The sequence below is a fragment of the Rhinoderma darwinii genome, chromosome 1 (assembly GCF_050947455.1).
Source record: "Rhinoderma darwinii isolate aRhiDar2 chromosome 1, aRhiDar2.hap1, whole genome shotgun sequence".
Taxonomy (NCBI): Eukaryota; Metazoa; Chordata; class Amphibia; order Anura; family Rhinodermatidae; genus Rhinoderma; species Rhinoderma darwinii.
Window position 1 is genome coordinate 276,141,988 of NC_134687.1, and position 13,698 is coordinate 276,155,685.

Genomic DNA, 13,698 nt, shown 5'->3' on the forward strand with positions numbered 1-13,698 from the left:
ATTTCATAGTGTTAAGCCTCCTAGTAGCAACAGTATATACCCACGGTCTGTGTTCCCCAATGTAAATGAGCAAGAAAAACAAGCCCTCATATGGCTATATCAACGGAAAGATTAAAACAAGTTATGGTTTTTGAAAGACGGGGAGGAAAAAAAAAAATGGGAAAAACAATAAAAAAATGGATGCAGCGCCATGTTGCTAAAGCCATTACCACCTTTCTTTTTTGATTAGTTCTGAATTGCACAGAAAAATATTTTGTTTCTTTTAAAATTAGAATCACTGTTTATAATGGAAAAAAAAAATTACTTTTAATACACAAAATGGGAGTCATTAGGCTCTGCCTTCTATACCTTAAATGTGATTTCAGCTAAGCAACGTGTACATTTAATATAAAACCGAAAGATGGGTAGTCCCAAGTATTGCTCATTCTGTACAGTTTCCTTCCTCGCATTGAATTTTTTTCCTTTATATATATACTCCCCACATGTTTTACACCTATAAGAAAGAAAAAAACAGTTCTGTTAAAGATCATGAAACGGGATGGGCATTGAAGTTCAAGGCTCTGTTCACAGTAAAAGAAAAAGTAACATACGTACACTATTTCAGTGAAAGGAAATTGACTAGAATTTGTATTGGAACACTATGGCCAATTTATTAAAGTACCGGACGTTTTTCTATATACTCCACCTGCTTTTCCCTCAGAGCCGCCCACCCAATTCTTTGGGACATGGATCAAACAACATAATAGTATCACACAATTTCTGCATATATTTTTTTCGCCTGCATGTTTCTACTGCAAATTCCTCAATTTAATACATCCCAAAGGCTTTAAATTAATCGTCATTGGCTTATGTGTGGAGAGAAAACATTCTTCACACCATTACACTACCAGCTTGAACTTCTAACAAGACTGGATCGATCTGTGCAATTGACACTAAAGTCTAGCCTTAATTTCTGCAGCCTAATGAGAATTGGGAAGTTGGTCAGATGTAGCTGACTTAGTTGCGGAAAACCGGCAGCATAATACAGCAGCAGAAGAGTGGATGAGCTTTGAACAAATCTCATCCACACGCTGCGTAAATATTGAGCGGGAAAAAACGCTCAAAAATTTACCTGTGGTGCGTTTTTTCATCCGCAGCATGTCAACTGTATTTGCATAATCGCTGTTTCTTGTTGCGGGTTTTCCCCATTGAATTTAATGAGGAGGTAAAACCTGCAACAAACAGCAGATGTTGCGTTTTTTGCAGCAGAAAAACGCAACTCAGGAAAAAAATAAAATCTTATACCCAGAATTCTGTGCCACCCAATCACTGGCTGCAGTGGCCACATGGGATAAAATGTCATCCCAGAAGGCCGGGCTGCAGGATGGCAGAGGGACGCGTCGCCATGGCTACGCAAGTATGAAACTTTTATTTTTTTATGTGCAGTTTTCCACTGCAGACATTCCGGCTGAAAAACGGCACCACAATTTGGTGCGGCTTTTCGTACGGAATTCTCAGCGGCGCACAGGGCAGATACGCAATGCACTTTTACGCAGCATACCCGCCCTGTGTGAACATACCCTAATAGTAAATGGGGTGGGGGTATTGCAGGATTGATGCACTTGTTACACATTTCTGCTCCACAGAAATCCCACAATCTACTGTAATATTGATACTAAAATATTAATCACCTCTAACAAATTATATGGGTAGTCCAAGAATTCAAGTAGCAGTCTTCCGCACCTACATCTTTTGACATTCCACTTCCAAAGTGAGTGATTGTAAGCTCTTGCGAGCAGGGTCCTCACTCCTCTTGTTTGAATTGTAAATGAGTTTACAAACAACTCCGTCGGGGTTCGTGACGATCCTACCTGAAGGATAAGTACTTTTACCCTAATCACTATTCACTCTACCGTTATGGTCTGATTGACCTTCTTCCACTTGACTTGGAATTATACGCTCTTGTTGCCCACACTAACCTCTGGCAACCTGTCCAATGCAGTCTCCCCAACGTAGGGACTGTTCCCTATATCGGGCTATGTATCCTTTTCGGAATTTGGCTGAGCAAATTGTTTTGAATTATTATTCTGTAATCATTTTTTCTGTATGATTTCATGCTATGTTCCTCTGACCTACCGACACCAATATTTCAATTGAATTCAAGTGAATGTAATATGTAATTCCCTTTATCCTTAATCCTTCTCCCTTTCAAACACTTACGAACTACCTGTCTGGCCTGCCAGACACGTTTTGCTTTGCCGATTGGTAGCACTATGTGTTTGGCCCACTATATTACCGCCGATTATATTATTTCATCTCTAATTTACATTTACTGCCGATAACAACTATGCCCCTTCCCCCCTTAACACCCGTTACACTTTATAGTTCGCCTCAACCACATTGTTGTTACCGCACCTTTGTGCCCAGATGCTGGTGACCTATGTATTCACAAGTAGTACTCCCCATACTACCGAAACTTTTCTTGCCACTCCAGGTAGACCTGGTACCTCGATTTCTACGTGTGTTTTTTTTAAAAATCTTTTTCTCTCCCTTCCCCCTCTTTCCTTCCCTTCTGTCGGTCAGAAGTTAGATTTGTAAATTTCACCTCTACTTGGCTTTAATTCCTGTGAAACACTAAAAGCGTTAAGAAACTTTCTAAATGCTGTTTTGAATACTTTGAGGGGTGGCGTTTTTAAAATGGGGTGTTTTATAGGAGTTTCTAATATATAAGGCCCTCAAAGCCACCTCAGAACCGAACTGGTCCCTAAAAATATAGCCCTTTTGAAATTTTCTTGAAAATGTGAGAAATTGCTGCTAAAGTTCTAAGCCTTGTAACGTCCTGGAAAAACAAAAGTATGTTCAAAAAACGATGTAAACATAAAGTAGACATATGGGAAACGTTAATTAGTAACTATTTTGTGTGATATTACATGTAGATACATTTAAATTGAGAAAAATTCAAATTTTTGATCATTTTCTCAAAATTTTGGTATTTTTCACAAATAAACACTGAATGTATCGACCAAATTTTACCACTATCTTAAAGTACAATGTGTCACGAGAAAACAATCTCAGAAACGCTTGAAAAAATAAAAGCATTTCAAAGTTATTATCACATAAATTGACACATCATATTTGAAAAAACTGGCCTGGTCCATTTGGCGAAAACAGGCTGTGTCCTTAAGGGATAATAATAGCCTGTACTATATAGGAAAAAAAATTCAATAGGTGGAGATTCACAGAAACGTATACAGAAGTGTGAAGAAAGTTGATCCAGCGCTGCAGGTATGTGGTTAAAAAGGAACGTATTCCCAATTTTATTGTATCCAAAGATTAAAATTCGATGTCAAGTGCATATTGGCATCAAGGCAGTATTAGGTGGATATTTAAGCGCCTACGCGTTTCTAGCACGGCAAGTGCTCTTAGTCATGGCATCCATTCATCCACCTGACATCGAATTTTAATCTTTGGATACAATAAAATTGGGAATACGTTCCTTTTTAACCACATACCTGCAGCGCTGGATCAACTTTCTTCACACTTCTATTGTTTGCCGTGGACTGTCGCGGAGATCCGAGCGAGGCAAAGGTGTCAGGCGTTGGACTGGTGAGCTGGAGGTTTCCTCCCCCCATTCTTATAACGTATACACTGTTATTCTTAAGGAGAATTCCCGTCAGGAATAACATTTACAGGAGCTTACGTTCATATGTAGCATTAAACCACTACAATACATAAGAACGTGTCAATTGCAGGTTAACCATGTGCGCTATATGGAAGAATAGAACAACAATATAATAAGATGTCAAATAAAACACCCATCTTAAACTATATGGTATCAAGAGAGACTTGTGGTAGGTGATCCGCCAATTGCTTGTACCGCAATGCCCTGACGAATACAAACATATATAAACCTGTCCTCAGGTCGTGTCTGGTATTGCAGTTCACCTCCATTGAAGTGAATAGGACAGAGTTGTAATACCACACACGACCTGAGGACAGGTGCGGCACCATGTTTTCCTGGACGACCCCTTTTAGACTTTTCCCGTGTGTGTGTGTGTGGCAGAGCGGAGTGTGCACGGGCGCCGCCGATACTTCACAGCCGCTTATCAGCTGTTTTGAAGAATCAGCGGCAAGCACCCCCCCCCCCTCACACGCACACACAAATCCCCCAAACACGCAAAATCAAGTGTAATCAAGCGTTTATTATGTGTTTTTTTGCACGTAAAATGTGCAAAACAAAACATGTCAAATACACGGAGTGTGAACCGGTCAACTGAAAAGTCATTCACTTCACTTTCATCATTCTAAGGCTGGGTTCACACGACCTATTTTCAGGCGTAAACGAGGCGTTTTACACCTCGATTTACGTCTTAAAAGATGGCTCCAATACTTTGGCAAACATCTGCCCATTCATTTGAATGGGTTTGCCGACGACCTGTAATTTTACGCGTCACTGTCAAAAGACGGCGCGTAAAATAACAGCCTCGGCAAAGAAGTGCAGGACACTTCTTGGGACGTAATTTGAGCCGTTTTTCATTGAATTCAATGAAGAACAGCTCCAAATTACGGCCGTAATCGACGCCTCGCAAAACGCGAGTACGAGCAATTACGTCTGAAATGACGGAGCTGTTTTCTCCTGAAAACAGCTCCGTCATTTCAGACGTAAATGCAGTTAGCGTGTGCACATACCCTTAGGGTATGTTCACACACAATGTTTTCAGATGAAAAATCGGAAGCAGAACAGGGCGTTTTTTACGTGGTAGTTTTCCAAAAACAGCACGTAAAAAGACGCCCGACCAAAATGAAGTGCACATCACTTCTTGGGACGATTTTGGAGCCGTTTTTCATTGACTTTATAGAAAAAAGCTCCAAAAACGGCCATTAAAAAAAACGCGAGTTTGATTAAAAAATGGCTGAAAATCAGGAGCGGTTTTCCCTTTGTTTAGTAAGCGTGTGAACATACCCTTAGCCTTTTGGTGTGTCCTAGAACTTCTTCCAGCTGCAGAATCACACCCAATATGGCTGCCGGACACTGCTTAGCAATTTGAAGACACCTTTACCTGGCTTGTGAGAGGGGGGGGGTGAGGTTCCCTCCCACATTTACAGCAGCTGTGAGTCAGGTTGCTTTGCCTTATTCACCTTGCTGTAATTCTGGGAAGTGCTCCCCCTGGTGGCCAACATTGGAAAACATGTCAAATTATTATTTCATTTTTAATACTTTCCACCATACGGAAAAAAAAAAAATAATACAGCAAAAAACGTAAAAAATATAATAGAAATAAGTAACGACACTTAAAAAAAAAGGTTTAATTTGCGACACATTCCCTTTAACAGTGTCTGTGGAGTGGTGGTGGAGGATTGCCAAGTCGCGCTGATGCGGAGGGGTCCTGGGAGTCACGACAACTAGAGGGACCTGTAGATCCAGATTGTTTTTTATTTTTGCTTTTACTTATGTATGCATAGAGAATAATTACGATCAAGTATTGGAGAAATATTGCCTATAACACTTGTGGGTAACGTTCAGCAAAATGTGCATATTAGGAGCAGTGATTTGTTTTCTTTGCAAATATCCTTATGGCGAATCTCTAATCTGCTGACAATATTGTAGCGAATCTATGCTTGTTTCTCACATCTGAAATTTTTGTATATTTTGCTGTTCGTATTTCATGTGAAAATTCAATAAAACATTGAAGTTAAATAAAACACCAATCTTCTGTTAGGCTATGTTCACACGGGGTATTTTGCCGAGTTTTTTGACGCGGAAACCGCGTCGCAAAACTCGGCAGAAACGGCCCGAGAACGCCTCCCATTGATTTCAATGGGAGGCGTGGGCGTCTTTTTCCCGCGAGCAGTAAAACTGCCTCGCGGGAAAAAGAAGTGACATGCCCTATCTTCGGGCGCTTCCGCCTCCGACCTCCCATTGACTTCAATGGGAGGCAGGAGAAAGCGTATATCTCGCTGTTTTATGCCCGCGGCGTTCAATGGCCGCGGGCGAAAACCGGCGCGATAATTGCCGCGAAAATCGGCGTGCAGGGAGAGGAATATCTGCCTCAAAGTTCCAAACGGAATTTTGAGGCAGATATTCCTCCCCCAAAATACTCCGTGTGAACATAGCCTTAGGCTGGGTTCACACTGAGTTTTTTCCAGGAAGAAAATCTGCCTCAAAATTCAGTTTGCAATTTTGAGGCAGATTTTCCTCTGCCTGCACGCCGATTTTCGTTGCGTTTTTCGTCCGCGGCCACTGAGCGCCGCGGGCATAAAACGCTGCGAAATACGCTTTCTCTGCCTCCCATTGATGTCAATGGGAGGTCAGAGGCGTAAACGGCCGAAGGTAGGGCATGTCCCTTCTTTTTCCCACGAGCCGGTTTTTCCGCTCGCGGGAAAAAAAACGCCTCCGCCTCCCATTGAAATCAATGGGAGGCATTTTCAGACTTTTTTTGGCACGTTTTGCGGCGCAGTTTCCACGTCAAAAAGCTCCGTGTGAACCCAGCCTTACACTGGACAGTGACAAAGTTCCAGAGCACTAAAAGTCAACAACATAAAAGAAAACTTCATCAGAGATGAAACAGATATTTTCCCTGTATAGCAAGTTAAAGGGTTACATTTCTTATGATATAGACAGCAGCAAATCACACATACTTACCTCATGTTGAATGGAGCCATCAGGCGCACCACATATTGACGGTCTTTGGGAAGTTTTAATTTAGGGATTTTAGATGGATCAAAATCTGGTGGATAATATTTCTGAAGGTAAAAAAGAGAGAGGAGAATAGAAGTTATTATATATCTCTTTAAAAGATCTCATTTGAAATAGTGTTAATACCTTGTGCAAAGTAATATATAGCAAGAATTCGCTACTCCATTCATACGATTGTATGTGTACACCACGATAGAGGTGAATCTGTCACACCATAACAGTGCGGTTGTTGGAGTCCAAGGGATAGAACCCCCCCATGGAAAAATTCCAATAACGGCCATAGGGATGCACGATGCATCGAAACTTTGATACTGTGTCGACGCTGTGCACCCCCAAACAGTTCGATACCGTTATTTCATGCGGCCGCACAGCTTAGTATAGTAAGGCCCCATGCACTCGGCCGTGTATGGGAGCACGGCCCGCAAAAAATAAAAAGTAGGACATGCTCCATATTTCCCGGCACGGTTCTACGGCACGGACACCCTTCCTTAGGGATACGGAAAAGTGTCCGCGGCTAATAGAACAGGGTCCGCAATTATGGAGTTATTTTATGGTCGTGTGAATGGGGCCTAAGGCGGGATTCACACGACCGGGTCGGGTCCGAGCCCGAGTGCCGGCCGGTAAAATCGGCCATTCTGCCCGGCCGGTTTGCATAAAGTTATGCATCCGTGCCGGGCCGGGCAGATCCGGACAGTGACATCAGCGGCAGCTCCTGAAGGGGAATCCCCATGTGTTCGGGGATTCCGCTTCAGGAGTTTCCCCTGATGTCACTGCCCAGATATGGACAGAGACATCAAGCGCTCTGTCCAGGAGCGGAATCCCCGAACACACGGGGATTCCGCTCCTTCAAGGAGCTAAAGTGCGGCTAGCACATAGCAGAGCGGGGAGATACCTTCCCCGCTCTGCTATAGTGGCGTCGCTACAGTAGTAGCAGCCGCAGCAGCTGCTGCTACTAGCGGCGCCATCTAAGGTGTCGCCGAGCCAGGGTGCTTTTAACAAGCAGGGGAAGGGAGCCAGCGCAGCGCTCCCTCCACCTGCTGTACACCCCGGCCCTGCAACACAGTGTGCAGCGATGCCATTCGTCAGAATGGCATCAACTCCTCCTCCTCACATGCACTCTGCGCTGTGAGGAGGAGGAGATAGAGCGCAAGCGCCGGGAAACCCGGCCATCACTCGGAACACATTCCGGTGATGGCCGTGTAATACCCGGCCCCATAGACTTCTATGGGAGCCGGGCGGCCGGGTGTCCGGGCAAAGATAGAGCATGTCCTATTTTTTGACGGCCGGATTTTCCGGCCGTCAAAAAATCGGTCGTGTGAATAGCCCCATTAGGGGTCTATCATTCCTAATGCAGCCGGGTGCCGGCCGATTTATGAACGGCCGGCACCCGGACGGGAAACCCTGCCGTGTGAATGAGGCCTAACACATGAATGTATGAGAGCCATTGCTCCGCTTCTGAGTCCTGACAAGTGCACACGGTCGGCATGATGTGATGCGACCAGCGCTGCACTAATGAGCGGCGGCACTGAAAACAGAACATGGCGGGCGCACTGCAAAACACCCCCATGTTCTGTCTTAAGTGCGTGCGCTCATTAGTGCAGCGCCGGCTGCATCACCTCATGCTGACCGCGCGCGCACTTATTGTCAGGAGCGGGGCAATGGCTGTATTACACAGCCAGAGCCCCGCTCTAACAGCGGGGATCAGAGAAACCTCATCTTCGCCGCTATTCCCCTGAATGCTGCGACCAAAGCTGACCGCAGCATTCAAGGGGAAAATGAGAAGGGGGGATGCCCCTTGGATTGCGTCACAGGGAATCCCTGTGACCCGATTGAGGGACATACCATGTATGGGCAGATAGCCCAGAGTCCATTGAAGGACCCCAGGGCTGTCTTACCATATTTCCTGTTAGGGCATACTTAGGTATGTCCTAACAACAGCCTGTGTACTATCCATACACAGGCTAATGTACTGTAATATAGATATATGCCAGTACATTAAAGTTTAAAAATAAAAAAGTAAAAACATAGTAATATTAAATTAAAAAAACAGATATACATTTTTTACAATAAACATTAATTAAGTCTCAATACATAAAATATACACATATTCAGTATTGGTGCGGCCGTAATAACCTGCACAACAAATTTTTTGCCATTGGTCATTTATGATGTGTACGCTAGAAAAAAAACAAAACAACTGCTTTCTTTCACTTATGAATGTAAGGCACGAGGTGTGACAAATTTAACCTCCATGTGTCTCACATTAATAGTAATTAACCCCATCATGTACCTTACACATTAACCCAATGTTGTCCATTATGACTGAGAAACATGATGGGGTTAACCCCTTAATGACCGGGCCATTTTGCACGTTAATGACCAAGGATTATTTCTTGTTTTTTCACGGTCGCATTCCAAGAGTCGTAACTTTTTTTTTATTCCGTCGACATAGCCGTATAAGGGCTTGTTTTTTGCGGGACGAGTTGTATTTTGTAATTGTACCATTTTTAGATGCTTATAATGTATTGATTAACTTTTATTAACTTTATTTTAGGAGAGAATTGAAAATAAGCAGCTATTCCAGCATTAATTTTCACGTTATAAATTTACGCCGTTTACTATGCAGCGTAAATAACATGTTAACTTTATTCTATGGGTCGGCACGATTATGGGGATACCAAATATGTAAAGGTTTTATATGTTTTTTCTACGTTTGCACAATAAAAACCCTTTTAGAAAAAAATTACTTGTTTTTGCATCGCCGCATTCCAAGAGCCGTAACGTTTTTATTTTTCCGTCAATGTGGCCGTATGTGGGCTTGATTTTTGCGGGACAATGTGTAGTTTTCATTAGTACTATTTTGGGGTACATAGGACTTATAGATTAACTTTTATTTTATTTTTTTGGGGGGGAATGGGAGAAAAGAGAGAATTTTGCCGTTGTTTTTTGCGTTTTCTTTGGACGCCGTTCATCCGGCGGTTTAATTAATGTGTTCATTTTATTGGTCAAGTTGTTACGATCGTGGGGATACCATATATGTGTATGTGTGATTTGTTTTGACAGTTTTACTAAATAAAACCACTTTTTGGGCCAAAAAAGTAGTTTTATTTGACTTTGACTGTAATTTTTTTTTATTTTTTTTTCACAAACTTTATTTAACTGATTGTCATTTTTTTTTTAAGTCCCATCAGGGGACTTCACTATGCGATCTGTTGATCGCATATATAATGCTTTGGTATACTTAGTATACCGAAGCATTATTGCCTGTCAGTGTAAAACTGACAGGCAACCTATTAGGTCATGCCTCTGGCATCGCCTAACAGGCAGATGCTGAAGACAGACCTGGGGGTCTTTGTTAGACCCCCGGCTGTCATGGAAACCCGACGGCGACCCCCGATTTGTTTGCGGGGGCGCCGATCGGGTGACAGAGGGAGCTCCCTCCCTCTGTCAAACACATTAGATGCCGCTGTCACTATTGACAGCGGCATTTAATGGGTTAAACTGCCGGAATCGGAGCGTGCTTCGATTCCGGCAGTTGCAGCAGGAGCCAGGCTGCGTATAACAGCCGTGCTCCTGCCGCTGATCGCGTGGGTAAACTGTCAGTACCCGCGCGATCACAGGACGGATATATCCGTCCTCCTGCGCGAACTAGCAGCTGCTGAGGACGGATATATCCGTCCTTCGGCGTTAAGGAGTTAAAGGAGTTTTCCAGCTTCTGACAACTGATGATCTATCCACCGGACAAATCAGCTGGTCCGGTGCCTCCGTGCACCGGACGTACACGCCAGAAGCAGTTAGCTCCGACCACGGAATAGCGGCCAAGCTGCAGTACTGCAGCTCTGCTCCTATTCAAGTGAATAGGAGCAGACCTGCAGTACGGCCGCTATGCTATGTACGGAGCCAACTGCTTCCGGGCTCCGTACATAGCATTATGTGCCACAACATCCGGTGCCCACAGGCCACCGGAACGGCTTATCGTTGCGGGGTCCGAGTGTCAGACCTGCACCGATGACATACTGATGACCTATCTGGTGGATAGGTCATCAGTTGTCAGAAGGTGGACAACCCCTTTAATTACTATTAATGTGAGGCACATTCAAAATGAATCACACCACGTGCCTCACATCAGAAAATGGAAGAACTTATTTTTGTTTTATTACTGTTGGCAAAGTATCGTTTTGGTATCGAAAATCGCAATACTACACAAAGTATCGGTATCGAAGTCCAAATTCTGGTATCGTGACAACCCTAAACGGCCAACACTGGTTTCAGCCATTAGTGGAGAATAGGCTTCTGTAATCCCCATTCACTTCAACTGAGAGTCATTGCTCATGATATGAATACCTTCCATTTTATTAGACTTACAATGACGTTTTTCTCCCACTTCTAATCTCATGTCCCTTGATGCCACTGACCGCAGATGTACAATTCCTTGTGCTGCTGCTTATCCTCTGTGGTAATAAAATAAAGCATTTGTGGGCAAAACTGGAAAACTTTCACCCATGCTGTACTTGCCTGGTAGGATCCACTTTATTCTGCACATATCCTGTGTGTAATACAATGTATGACGTGAAGACAGTGGCAGCGGATCTCTGGGAACGTGTACTCCGAGCGGTTTACTACAGTGTAGTTGGGAATCTCCATAATTCCAGGCAAAACACCTACACACGCTCAGCCATTTCTTCATACAACTCCTACCCACCAGAGGAGGAGCAGCAAGCTCTTATAACCCATCAAATCAGGCAGGAGATTTTTCTTTTTTATATATATATATATATATATATATATATATATATATATATATATATATGAGAGCTAAGGGCAATGATGCCAACCTAGGCTAACAGCTCTTGGTGGATATGGTAGTGGCTAGGTGAAGCTCAAATGTCCAAATACAGGGCACAACTTAAAGTGGTTTTGTCATTAGGGACGTATATGACATATCCACAGGACTAAACCCCACTAAACCCCATTCCAGCTTTTTGTGCTCATGCTGCCTCTGGTCGGACATTATAGAAACAGCGTAGCTCGCTGAGCTATGCTGTTTCCGTAACTCCCATAGAACTAAATAGTAGTTATAGAAACAGCGTAGCTTGCATGCTACGCTGTTTCCGTAACTTCCGACCATGTCCCAACCATGTAATCAGGAAGTGGCCGGGAGTCAGCGTGAGCACAAAAAGCTACAGCGGGAATTAGGGGACCCCGTTCTAGAGATAGTTGCGGGTCCCAGAGGTGGGACCCGCATCTATCTGACATTTATGACATAGCCTGTGGATATGTCATAAACGTCCCTCATAGAAAACCCCTTTAAGGTGCTTTGACACCAGCCAATTTTTGTTGATCGGCGCTCGTTTGCTCCCTTCACAAGGAGCTAGTTTGGGGACGAGCGCTTGTTACTATGATCGCTTGTCCTCATACATTTGTATCATGTCGGCAACACGTCTCAATATTTACACAAGGAGATGTGCCGCCGACAACAATAATATTTTGCACATTTAATACGATACGACCACTAGTCGACTACGCTATTGAGCTATTGATTCCATCAAAGTGACGGAACCCTTAGCAGAACGGACAAAGGGAAACCATTGGCACCGGATCCGTCACCATTAAAATCAACGGGGATGGAAACGGAAACCAATGGTTTCCGTTTGGGTCAGTCAGGGCTCCATTCCGACGGAAAGCTCAGACGGAACGGAGCCCTGACGCAGATGTGAACGAAGCCTTATTTGACAATGCATTGTGGGGAAATTGACAACATCAGGCAAAGTAATAAAAACGTTCACACACAGACCCGTTTCTCTGCACATAGCAGTTACATGAGATCTGGGGCCACTGCTGGTATTATAGGGGACTCTGCACATATCAGTGCTCTGTGAATAGACCCCCATTTGTCAAATACTACACGTCCTAAGAGTCCATTTCTCCTGGTATTACAGCGTGCAGTGAAACAGCTGCGCTTGTCTGCGGCGCTATGACAAGGGGCCCGTGCAGTAGAGGTCGTGTACGCGGTGAGCTGCTCACACTCCGATGTTACATCATGTTACATCATGTCCCACAACACAAAACTTACATTAAGCACTTTACGCTCCGACATGATTACTCTTCAAGATCCTCTTCGTCGCACGGACTATACATCACACTCGGCCGGCCTTCGTCATCACAGGCGTAAACAGAGGTGCAACGTGTAAATGTACGGATGTCCTCATTTTGCTTGCACCGCGGCATCCATTTTGTTGAAGATTGTGCCTCTTTTAGCGGCAGAATAATCTGAGGTACTACTGTGGTAAATGTTGACACATTTGTGTCGCCTACGGATCAAGTTATTAAAATATCTGTTCCTCCATTATAGTTATATTTTCTACAACTTATTCGTGGTCTGTGCTTGCTCTTTAGGCTTGGTACACATACTAAGGCTCTGTTCTCATTGCTTTAAAGGCTATGTAAACCTTTCTTTTTAATAGTTTTTTATTAAGAAAAATGGTTTACTTTTTGAGATACAGCTTCTTTGTATCCTGGATACATAGAAGCTGTTTCTTGCGCTGAAACCATACCTCCCAACTTTCAATTATTGCAGAGGGACAACAGATATTAAGCCACGCCTCTAACCCCGTCCACTCATCGCCCCTACACATCCAGTTTAACCCCTTCCCGCCGCAGCCCTTTTTCAGATTTTCATTTTCGTTATTCCCCACCTTCCAAAAGCCATAACGTCTTTATTTTTCCGTCTATATAGTCCTATAAGGGCTTGTTTTTTTTTCGGGACGAGTTGCAGTTTTTCGTAGCACCATTTATTGTGCCATATAATGTACTAGGAAACGGGAAAAAATTATTTGTGGGGTAGAAAATGAAAAAAAACAGCGATTCCTCCATTGTTTTTTGCGCGTCGTTTTTACGGAATTCAATGTGCAATTAAAACCACATGTTAACTTTATTCTGCGGGTCAATACGATTACGGCGATACCAAATATATATAGTTTTTTTCTATATTTTACTACTTTTACAAGTAAAAACCTAAGTGT

At 43.4% G+C, this 13,698-nt stretch overlaps 1 protein-coding gene across 3 annotated transcripts in view; it reads right to left on the reverse strand.

Annotated features, from left to right (window-relative positions):
• Positions 1 to 13,154, reverse strand: part of YJU2 (YJU2 splicing factor homolog) — a 56,141-nt gene extending 42,987 nt beyond the window's left edge. The window contains exons 1-3 of one of the 3 annotated variants that reach the window (XM_075850617.1): positions 12,750 to 13,146; positions 6,623 to 6,723; positions 349 to 493 (exon numbers count right to left, since the gene is read on the reverse strand). In XM_075850617.1, coding sequence (XP_075706732.1) covers positions 349 to 493; positions 6,623 to 6,723; positions 12,750 to 12,773 — 270 coding nt within the window. In that variant the 5' untranslated portion in view covers positions 12,774 to 13,146. Of the gene's footprint in view, positions 1 to 348; positions 494 to 6,622; positions 6,724 to 12,470; positions 12,611 to 12,749 lie in introns of those variants that run through there. The other 2 variants (XM_075850608.1, XM_075850625.1) reach the window with 2 other exon arrangements.
• Positions 13,155 to 13,698: the final 544 nt, after the last annotated feature.